The 12,112-nt window shown below is 40.4% G+C and overlaps 1 protein-coding gene across 1 annotated transcript; it reads left to right on the top strand.

The window, feature by feature from the left end:
* The first annotated feature begins 7,530 nt into the window (after window positions 1-7,530).
* Window positions 7,531-8,510, top strand: LOC117144006 (ubiquitin-conjugating enzyme E2 4). Its single transcript, XM_033308961.1, has 2 exons — window positions 7,531-7,634; window positions 7,695-8,510. The coding sequence occupies exon 2, from the start codon at window positions 7,795-7,797 to the stop codon at window positions 8,413-8,415; it is 621 nt and encodes a 206-aa protein (XP_033164852.1). The 5' UTR covers window positions 7,531-7,634; window positions 7,695-7,794; the 3' UTR covers window positions 8,416-8,510.
* The last annotated feature ends 3,602 nt before the right edge of the window (window positions 8,511-12,112 follow it).

The raw sequence follows: 12,112 nt of genomic DNA on the forward strand, positions 1-12,112 counted from the left end.
CACCGATTTATATTTGATTTCTGCTCAATGAAAACTTTCGTTTGACTATGGAGATTGTTTTTTATTTGTGTTAGCATATAATTGGGAAAACAAAAACCAACCCAATTAAGTTGATAGCCATTTAAGAACGCTGATTAACAGACTGATAGGCAATAAACGGCTGCACATGGGGCGTATGCGCGATTTGCGTGCAGATTGGCGTACCTAAAGAACCTTTTCTTCGGTTTGCTACCTTCTCTGATTGCTTGGTGCTTAATTAGGAGCAGGAAAAGTTTGCCGCATTGTTTGCAATTTGGTATCCCATTTTTGTCATCGTCAACATCATCAGCATCGTACCGTTCTGGCTGGGCTCGGTTCCATTGTTCGTTGAATTAGGTTTTGGTGAATGGACTGCAGTTGTCGCTTATCCTTATCTTATTGTCCTTGTAATTATCAAGCGAGCACCAAGGACCAACAAGGTGTCCTCTGCCCCTGCTATCTGGGCCATTGTTTTCGCGTACTCAAATCGCGAATTATGCTTTCCACTCTGCTGATTCTGGCCAACTGGCAGATAAGATATGCCCAAGTCGAGATGTTGGCTTTAAGAATGCAGCCGCTTTAATTAGTGATTACGCATTTGCAGCACGTGCTACTTGCTACTTGGCCCTTTTGCTGAGACTCAAGTTAATTAATTTATTATTGTTCTGGCATTCGTTTGGCAACAAATTTTGACACAATACAACTGCCAGCCCTCCATAAATTTACTTCAGCACTGACCTCCTGTTGTTCCTGTGTTGCGGGGTTTCATTAATAATTCAGCTCATACGAAACTAAGAGCAACTGCTGAATTGAGTAAGCGAAAGCGGGATAAATGAAGTTAATCTCACATCAGAAGCAGTGGCAGCATCTGTTGCTATGAAGTCTCCCATCCAGTGATCCATCCATGGCCAAAAATCAATACACTTGGCATTTGCCTGAAATATCTCTAGCTATTCGTTTCAATTTGTCAATCAAGATGACACACCACCAGGCCTGAAAAACAAAGCGAAAATTGAAATTAAAAACATTCAGACAGCATTGATCAAGAAAAATGTCCCGCCAAGTTTGAGGAAAAATTTCAGGCAACTTTACACGCACTGTGGGAAAATAATCCTTGCTTTGTTTTATGGCTTATAGCAATGTATATAAATGAGTTTTGAACTGGCTTTGTGTTTTGCGGTAAAGTTCAATAAACTTTGCTTTGTTTATTTACTAAAATTTCTGCTTCCATGCTCCTGCGGTCAAGTTGAATTTTCATTTGATTTCGGTTGGATTTGCGTGAATGGAGCTTAAATTCGATTTGAAAAGTTTCGGCCCTTTGAAGATATTGGCTTAAATATCGTTTTAATTGAAATGCCTGAAGTTCACGTTCATAAAGGATAATCGATTTAAATTGAACAAATACCCTATAACGAAATGGAAAAGTTTGAATTTAACCAGCTGCACATTTTTTGTTTTACCGCTTATCATATTTGAATAGGAAAACTCATTTAATTTTCCTGCTCAATTTGATGCGTTTTAATTGCAAATTATAGCTGCGAGCAAATTAGACGAGCGTGTGTGTAAATTTACCGACATTAACTAAACACAATTTTTGCTCATATTCTGAAGGAAAACCGAAAACTTTTGCTTTGACCTTCACTTGGTTGTATTAATATTTTACTTCTTACTTTTTAGTCGCTCTAATTGCATGTTGCAAACTGAGCAAAAGGTTTATGTACACACTTGTTTGAATATACATATTTTTGTAAAAATAAAATATCTGCAGTCCGACTGTCATGTGCCCGTCAACACACAAAATGTTTTGCACACATATCGCATTCAACTATTCGAACAGCATACGAAATGCGCATAAAAAACTTTTACAATAAATCAGAAAATTTGTAAAACATTACACACGCAGTCATAAACTTACTTACATTCAGATTTGTTGCAAAAATGTTCGGCACCAAATGGAAATTTGTTTACCAAGCTGTTGATGCTGCAGGCTGTTGTATTTTATCTCCACTGTCGCAACAGTTTGCATTATTTGGCGAGAGAAATTTTCAAATGTTGTCACTTTTAAAAATATAATTAGAGTGACAAATAAAAGCTCATTAACAAGGATGTACATTTGTGAAACTTTAAAAATTTTTTTAATAAAGCTTAAGTTTGTATATTTATTGTATAAAGATTGAATGTATATTTTGTTTATGAAGTGAATTTCGAAGGATAAAAGCAGCTCATTAGTAAGATATTAAATATGTTAATTTATAAAGGTGTTTAAAATTTGAAGGTTTATAATATGAGTTATTCGTTAAGTAATAGAAAACCCAACTGGTCTAGTTATACTATATACTAGTTATACTTTAGTTATACTATAATGAATAAGTTACGTAACGGGTAACTTAAAGTCCAGTCAATTGACTAAGGCGTTTCTTTTAATATTGTTCAATATGGCTTGAACGATGTTTTATTAAATGTCTTAGCTGAATTGGACTTCACTGTTGGCTGGCGGGGGCAATCAATGTCCGTGACGAGTGAACGATTTAACGATTATGGCGATAAAGAGATTTATCGGCGAACGAGTCAACTGAAGCTATTCAAACACACGCCCACTTCAGACAATCCACTTCCATTTTGAGGAAGCCAAGGACCAAGGATTGTGCGCGAAAGGACTCGCGTGTGTTTTATTGAGCACTAGACTGCACTCACATTTGGGAGCGATTAAAATCGATTTAATCCATTGCCGGCATAAATCAAGCAGCCAAAATCATCTGCTGGCGAAGGTCAAAACATCACCAGCCCCTTTTCTTGCCCCAAATGATGAACGGGATCGCAATGTAGGCATAAATACATTACTTCAAAAGCATATTTATCTACGAGTTGGTCTTTGGCTGACAGCATTTATCGGTATTGTCATAGAGGGGAATTGTCATTCATCATCTGTGCTTGCTATCCTTGTAGAAAAAAATATTATTTGCAAACTCGCTGGCTGAACGATCGATGGAAAGCCTTTTAAATGCAAATGTTTTATTTATATTGCGGAAAAAGAGACGAAGAAAAACGTATTATTGATGTTCCCTATTGTTGGGTTTACTTGAAAAAATTGCAATATTTCGGAGCAACAAAGGTCCTTTCATACCAGCATACCAATGTCCCCAGCAATATCTATCCATATAGTTGCAAGAAATCCTTTTTTGTTACTGACAAGCGATATGCACAGTTTGGTTCTTAAAGTGAAAACAAGTTGCGACATTTTAAGAATATTAAAGTAGCTTTCTAAATGGCTGACCCCGGTCACATCTTGGAAATATTATTATGACCCCACTGAGTGGAAAATTACTTCGCTTGTTGCATTCCATTCAGCTTCACTCCAATTTCCAGCTGCATCTCCATTTGAGCTGCGTTCCCATCGCGTTCATCCATAAATATTCATGTGAGCTAATCGGTTTATGACTGCCATAATCGCCAGCACTTTGCACGTCTTTTGGTCATGAAGTTGGCTTAACTTTCTCTAGCTATTTTTTCACTTTTCCATTTCACTATTCAGCGTCGACATATGTCTGAAATGGAACATGGGTTAATCTTAAGCCTGGTTTTTAAATGGACCGAAGGACTCATTCAGTCAGTTCTTTAAACTGCTTTACCCGTTTAAAGCTATTTTCGATAACTAAGAAGATTGCTGCATTAACAAATATAAATCAATTCTGAATTGTCAGTTGATTTTAATCTAGTTTGCTAATACACATATATAATTCAGTTATTTTAAACAGATACTCGGGCGTATACGTAATCTTAGTACTTTTCTGGGTAGTACATCCCCAAATGTATGCTTAAATCCCCACCTTACCTTTTAAAATCAACGAAAGCATTCAAACTCCTTGAGATTTAGTGCACGCAATCACAAATCGCGTTCGAAACGTAAAAAATATTCAATAAAAATGGAATTCAACTTACATATGTGTGCGTTACAGCCAAATGTCAGCAAAGAAAAAGCGCGTATATTTACGCGACATATTTACGGCGTTTTAAATGAAAGCACGTGTTTAGCAAGGCAAACGATGGCGCTTATGCCTCAAATATCGCACCTAACTCGCGCCACAAAAAATAAACAGCGAAGCTACAAGGTACAAGCAAATGTGGCAGGAGCATCAGCATCAGCATCAGCCAAACCAGGCAACCTGAAACGAGACCATAAAATGGCGAACGTTGGCAATAAAAACTAGAACAACTGCCAGTGGGCCAAAAGCTGGGGCAATTGGGGCAGATGGTGGGTAAGTGGGTGGTGGGCGGTGGGTTGGCTGCTGGTGGGTGGCTGATGGAGGTTCTAAACGCGGGCAGGTGGAGCGCATTACTTTGAAAGTACATTGAGCTTGAAAATGACTTTGTAAATGGCGCTCGACAAATATTTTATTACTGGGAAACAGCAACAATTTACTTTGTTTTCGCCCCTCCAGATTTTCCCTGAGTTTGGCTGCCACTTTTCGCTGGCCCGCAGTTGTTTTTTTTTATCATGTTTCGCTTTAATTTTAAATCAAACAATTATTAGCACCACTGCTTTCACCCTTGAGTTTCGTCATTCTTGTCAAAATAATTGGCTTGTAGTTCTTGGGTTTCTTGCTAAATATTAATTTATTACCTAAAGAAAATAATGATGAATATTTCGTAACTAAATATGGGTAAATTTTATAACAAGTAAAAAAATATATATGAAAATTGTTCCTTCTTTTTATTTATAAGTTAAAGTAAATAAATTCAATTCCATTTAGTTTTTTATCATTTAAGCCATTGACAGATTTTGTTGTATTTTTTCTTATGAAGTAATTAGTGCATTTGCGATAATATTTTGCATTAAAGCTTTTATCATTAGAAATTGAGACCAAAAAGCCATGGCATTCAGAAAACACCAATCCCTGCTAATCCAAAATAATGCGTAAATCAACGTATATTATATTCGATTTAATGCAAACTTTATAATCGATGACAACGAAAATGCCATTTAATTCCATCTTTATTGGCTAAAATTTGTTGTTCATTTTAGCGCCTGCTGTGAAATTTAATTAAAAATTATCAAGTTAATTTCACAAATTTGTGTGTATTTCACTACCTCCACAGGGGATGTCCACCAGTTCCAGTGAAGAATGCCTCCAGGGGCGCCACCATGGGATGGCATCGGGTCGGCGGTGGGCTGAGTTATGGAATGTTGCCAAAATGCCAGCGGGTTAGACCTGCGGTTGCGGTTTGCCCTGTTCTGGCCCGAACGAGTCCGGATTCTGGACTGGTGCTGGAACTCAGGTCCCCCACGTTTCTGGCTTTTGAGTTATCCTTTTCGCGGTTACCTTTTGTCGCTTGCCATTGTTTTAGCTGGTCCATTGTTGGAAATTTCGTGGATTGGGTGGGGCTGGAGTGAAAAAGGGGCACCGCTCCCAACTGTTTGGACCAGGCCATTGTTTTGGGGCCTAGTAAAGGAATTTCTTTTTTTTCGTCGGTTTTCTCTGTTTTCACTTGTTGAAGTGTTGACTTTGACGTGGTCAATGCTTGGGCGCCATAACAGCTTCATTACGGTGCCCGTTCCCAGTTGATTACAATTCACGAAATTAACGCCCATGTTGAGATTACTCCGTAATGCCTTTGCCAAGGAGATAACCCAACCATTTTACCCCCCGGCCAGCACTTTCTGAGAGTCATCCTTGGGCTGCCGCGCGTAGTTTGCATTAATTTCGCGTTAATTTTCCGCGATAATCGTATTTCTTCGTATAATAGTCTGAAACTGGTTGTCGGGGCGGGGACTCCCATATTGCTTTAATGGCGGCTAAAAAGCTCTTAATGGCATCTATTTGAGATTTTATTTATGCACTCGAAAATCACATTGAAGCGTGGCTACTTCCATTTTTGCTTGCTTGGCTGCGGATTCAATGCGAAAGTTGGTTTATATCTACTTTATATCTACTGAAAAGGGAGAGATGGCAGGCCAACTAGTCTGGAATTTTAATGCCGAGGGTATATATATTGCAATTCCTTTACTTTAGATAAAGGAATTTATTGATTTGTAGAGCTCACTTCCACTTGTACAGCTTTTTATTGTACTTTTTAATCAGATTTTAATTGCTTTCCCTACTCTATATTGTATTAGCAAATATACATAGATACAAAATTTAAAAAGAAAATCCTTGAAAGGTGTAACCGTCTTTCGTTTTATATTTGTCAGATAAAGTTATCCAAATAAATTCCAATTTTACTTTATCTAATGCCTGTAAATTCAAGCTGATAAAATAGATATTGGATATTGACGTTTTTGTTCTGCAATGTCCAACTCCATTTTGAGATATTTCAACCGAGTTTCAAAGCGTTTTTTCATTGTAATCCCAAATCGGTTTTGTTTGATTTGCTGTCCATGGGTGGCAAATTAAAAGTCGCATGAATTGGCCCCAGCAAACAGTGGCGGGGCTTATTCCATGGATTTTGTTACAAGGGGGCGTTAAGGGGTTTGGGGAAATGAGCAATGGACCTTCAACAAAATTCTAATTATTCATTGTCGACGCGCCGCTCGCTGACAGCGAAAACAATGAGCGCACTCAACTGTGAAAACTGCAACAAAGCGCATTCCAAACCCAGACTGAAAAAGACAGGGTGGGATGTGACTGAGGTTGGCTTAAAAATGCGGGGGGAGTGACGCATTTACTGTCGCACTAAAAATAAAGCTTCGGGCCAAAGGATTCGCCAGCCATGAGAAACATTGTCAACATTTTTTACAATTTTCTAGTCGTTATTTACCATTGTTTCAGCTCCGACCATTGTAGGAGATGCACAAATACAGATTCAGATACAGATGGAGATACAAATATAGATGCGCAGATACAGATGCAATCCCTTAGATACGGGTGCTTGTATCCATGACTGTTGGCTATGGCAGCAATTTGCAGCATTTAGTCCGAGTCCATTTAACTTTAATGCACTCGCACTCTGGCTCTTCCATTGGAGTTATTACAGCTTCCTTTATGGAAACCCCAGCAGACGATCTTTGATTTATTGCCAGCAGTCAGAGAAGCATTCAACTTGCAGTGTCCACTTATAGAAGTGGGTGATTTCGGTTGCAAGGACACAGCTCATCCTTCTTGTGCACAATTGTCATCGCCTTGGGTCATTCGACTGGTTCCCCGGTGTCCAATTGCAAACAGTTGGCATTAGGGCCAAAATAGTTTGCCCAACTATCTGACCCACGTCCAATTAATGAATGCTCGGCCCAGAGCCAAAATCCGCTTAGACGCAATGCGACAAGTCCGAAAAAACAAAACCAGGAAATAAAAAACTCTATAAATTCTCACTTTCACAGGCTATCGATTTGGCTTAGGCTTTTCAAATTTGGCAGCTGACCAATATCAAAAAAAATAACATTGTAACATTCTTTACAAAAATACTAAATACAGAAGCTCAAAGGTCATGAAATTGGTTTTCTTTATTTCTAATTTAAAATGTCATCCTAAAGTAAATAGTATTTAGATTTAACTTCAGCAAGCCAAGCTTTTTAAAATTTGTAATCTAGTTTCGATTGGTAGGTTAGAGTAGGCGGTAGGTTTATACATATTTGTATTAAATTTCAATGAAAAAGGAGCAAAATTCTGGATTGATTTTATGTAAGTATAAAATCTTATCTACAAACTCCACGTATGGAGATTAACCAGCCCAACCGCCAGCTGCATAGTTTTGAAGGTACCTCTGTGTAGCAGACGAGTGCACTCAAAATACCAGTAGATCCGATTCAGTGGCGGCACAGGACAGGACGCCAGAATACAGATGGCCGAGCAATTGCTGGTGAACACGACGTTGCCGATGGCGGGGCGCCGCCTGGACCGGGATGTTAACCGGCTGATGGCGTCGGGCTACCGCACCACCGTGGACGACGACATGACCAACCTGAATGTTTGCCTCGAGGGGCCACTGGGCAGTGCCTACGAGGGTGGCATTTGGACGGTAAATGTGACCATGCCGCAGGACTATCCTCTGACGGCGCCGCGCGTTCGCTTTGTCACCAAGATCCTGCACCCAAACATCGAATTCATCACGGGCCTGGTCTGCATGAATGTCCTTAAGCAGGCTTGGTCATCCAGCTATGACCTGGTCAACATATTCGAAACGTTTCTGCCACAGCTGCTGCGTCACCCGAATCCGCACGACTCACTGAATCACGAGGCCGCCGCCATCATGAAACACTCGGAGAAACTCTTCCGCGAGCACGTAATCCTTTGCATGAAGACGTACGCCATGCCCGTCAACATTCCGACGCGACATCTGGTGGAGGAGGGCCTCGAGAAACGCTCCTCGGATCTCAGTCTATCCGACCTGCTGACGGACTCGGATGATGACGATATTGGAAACAGGAACAACGCTCACATTTCCCTGCCAGGATCAAGCTAGCCATTGAGTATTCGGGAGGTCTTTTTTGTGTCTGTGTATGATAAAAGATTGTATACGGACAAATATATCGAAATTTTAAGTAAAATGATCTAATATACCCCGTTCGTATCTATTAACAGCTTTAAGTTCACATCTAATTTAAGATAATCCTCATCAAAAGTTTATGACAATTAACAATTTAATGGCTTGTCCAATGCCTTGAAGAAACGTTTGATATTAAATTGTGCGCCTTAATTGTGTCGAATGGGATGAAACCAGATTGCTGTAATCTTCCGATACGAAATTAATTTCGCTCCATTAAGGACAATTAGAAATTCAATGGCCATAATTAAAACGGATGCCAACTTCAGTCAACACGTCCAAGGGGCTCCAAACAGGTGATTTGAGATTAATTTGTCTGATTAGGCTAAATGCCAGAAAGGTTTTGGTAATCCTATTATGTGGTTCAGTTCAAAAGTGCAGTCATGTGAAAACAACGATTTAATTGTGATAATTATTTAAACAATTGTTTTTAAAGGCCCAGCTAGATGACAGTTGAAAGTTTGAAAGCCATAACAATGGAGCTAAATGGTTGATAAATTGTATTTGATACGATTGTGGAGTGGGAGAAACGGTTGTCAATTTAAACCGAAACTTAAAGGCTGGCAAACAATCATTAATTGGTTAGATTTCGAAAGGAGTTGCCATTGTCTGTACAACTTTACTGCTGTCCTTCTAGTTGAGACTCGAATGGGGGTGCAATCTATATCTGTGGGATAAAAATTGGATAAGTGATGATTCGCAAAACTGACGAAATGAATTCGTCTGCCTGTCCCCAAGTCTGGTTGAATACGACTATGATGTGGGGATGGGGGCCACCGAGACGTGAATTTGGCTTTATTGACGCCTGCTACTTGGCCTGGTCTGAATCTCTGACTGAATGGCTGGCCACCTATCTTCCTGCCCGCCTGCCTATCAGTCCCAAAGACCATGGCCAATGTGAGTGCAGTGTTCCAGACAGTTGCGCAGACAATCCTGGATATCCGAGGATGAGAACGGAGCTTGGGGGGCTTCAGGGGTTTCGGCCAGGTCGAATGCCTGCCTGTCTGCGTGTGTTGCCATCGAATTAGAATACGATGTGGCTCTCTCTCTCCTGAAACGAATTTATGCAATAGTCGTTGCCATTTTCGACTCTGAATGACTTTATCTTCACATTTCCACAACGAAATGATGTCTTTAGTGAGACATTCGATTGAAAATGATTGGGTCTGTGGAACAAAATGCAATCGGAGCGAGATCTTTTGTTCTCTTTGAGGTACAAACACGTGGCGTTCATTAAATTTTGCTTAAATTTTGATTTTCTGACTAGAAGTAGAATATGTAGATATCCATCAAATTCTTAAAGTAATCACACACTCAATTTATATTTAATTTCATTTGTTAATTTTCATCCACCATCTTGGTTTTTAATCTAATTTTTTGCCCTGAAGCATATTATTTTGCAAGTTTCATTCGCCTGCCAATTGCAGGTAAATGTTTACTGGCAAAATCTTGGGAATGCTCCAAAGGAGCAGTCTGCATGGGCTTGACATTTCATAAAACGTATATTAATCATCTAATCAAACAACTTCGATAAAACATTTTACGCCAGACATCTGTGATCCCAGCTGTGACTTAAACGGAAAATCCATGAGCAAGGCACTGAAAGCACTTTTCAATGGCCAACTGAATGGGTCAATAGACGGTTAAAGCCAACTGTCCTGGAATTGAGCATGCATCCGCTAGCGCTAATTTATTCAAGTCAATTGACTCGCAGCGAGGCGAGTCGAGTTTAGTTGACTCTGCACGGTAATGCCACGCGGAGGCTAGCCTCATTAGCATATTCTAATTAATTTATATTATTCCAGAATGCACAAAACTTAATTGGTATGGACCACTTAGTTAATGAAATTGAAGCTGCCGCCAGGCTGGTACTGTCTCCAGCCCTTTGGAGGAGTCGTTCTGTCTTTATATTCCCGTATTCATGCCAAATTCTTAGCTGCTGACAATTTGGCGTGACTGGGAATGAAAACCAGGCACTTCGCTCGTACTTGATGGAAAGTTTGCAGTGGTACAGGGTTGACAACATTCCACAACAATCTCTGCGAATCCGCCCCCTTTGGACTCATTCTCATTAAGGAGCGGGTCCTTTCACGAGAGTTCCCGAGTTGTTGGCAAACAAAATTCGGGCGTCGTCTTCGCCGAGTTAGTTATGACTGCCAACTTTCCGACACACAATTTGCATTTGGGTTTTTCCCTCCACCTGGCCAAGGAGTTCCACTGCTTGCAAGTTATTTCTTTCGCCCTGTTTGACAACCAAAGGACATGTGTTCCAGTTCCTCGAAGGACCTCATTCCTGCCATTCTCTTTTTCACTCGGCTAATTTATGCCAAGACAGTAGTTTGTTGATGATGAAGAAGATGGGAATACGATTGCCGGAGACACACCTTTGTGTGTGTCCCCGCATAAATGTCTTGTTAATTCCAGAAAACCCAGGCAATCGTTCCCTCCACTCAAAGGTACTCAACATTCCGTTGGACTAACCACACTTTGAGACCCTTGAGAGTTCTCCGGCACAGCGGTTTGGCTTGCCGGGTTCTCTCTACCCCGAACATGACCATTGTTTGCCTACACAATTGGGTACCCACCACCACTCTAGCACCCAACTGGTGGCTGGGAATGTGCAATGTCAGGGATTGAAGCCGTGTCTTTGGACATACGCCAAACAATGCAGCTTCAATTACCAGGCAGCTTACAGCTTGTTTAGCCGAGAATGTTTTTGTTCGAATCCTTAGTGGTTAGGCTCGAGGAACCTCATTCCGACTAGGAAGATTGTTTGCGAACACACACCTTCCGTGGCAGCCCAAAGTTTCCCTAATGATGCAGACACTGTGGAGCATCTCAATTAGTAGTTAGAAATAGAAATGGAATGTGTGCGCAGTATACAGTATAAAACTAAACCACTTAATATTATTTCGAATAATATTAAATAAATAAAGCCGTCAATACCTAATCGAACGATGAGGTTCTCCGATTGCTAACCATTTACTAATTCATCAAAAGAAACAATTTCCCTGCAATCCTCGACAAAAACAGAAATCATCAATCTGCCCTTAAGATAAATCTAAGCGGATGTAAGACAACCCCGTACACTTCCAAGAAAATCACATCCAACCTTGAATTGGAATGCGAATGATAAAGTAAGGCAGTGAATGCCACTCAGGTCTGCCCCATTCAAATTGCTGGACATTAAACGGATGTCGATAAATGAGATTGACAATGACAAACATGAAAGCGAAAAAGTAGCCAGAACGGAGACCGAACTCCCCCAGCCCCGCAGAGTGAATAAAATCCCCAAAAAGCAAAATCCCCACAGTGAGGTCACTGGGATAAGCTAAAAAAAGGGAAATGTTAAACCAAAGCGGAGAGATCTGAGTGACAGCTGAACCTCTGCGCCCCTTACCCTTTGGTCCCCTTTTTTGGCTCATGGGCCCGTCTCCGGGTTAACAGATGGCAGAACATATACGGTCACAGTACCACATATGTCAACCGGAGCCAGTCCGGATGATTGCAGGCCAGTGGTGGTACACTCACAAATACAAACTCCATCTCACTTTAATAGTATCTGGAATCAAAAACCAGCTTAAATCAATAAACTAATCATGGCTTACAATGGATG

Source organism: Drosophila mauritiana, chromosome 3R (genome assembly GCF_004382145.1).
Source record: "Drosophila mauritiana strain mau12 chromosome 3R, ASM438214v1, whole genome shotgun sequence".
NCBI lineage: Eukaryota > Metazoa > Arthropoda > Insecta > Diptera > Drosophilidae > Drosophila > Drosophila mauritiana.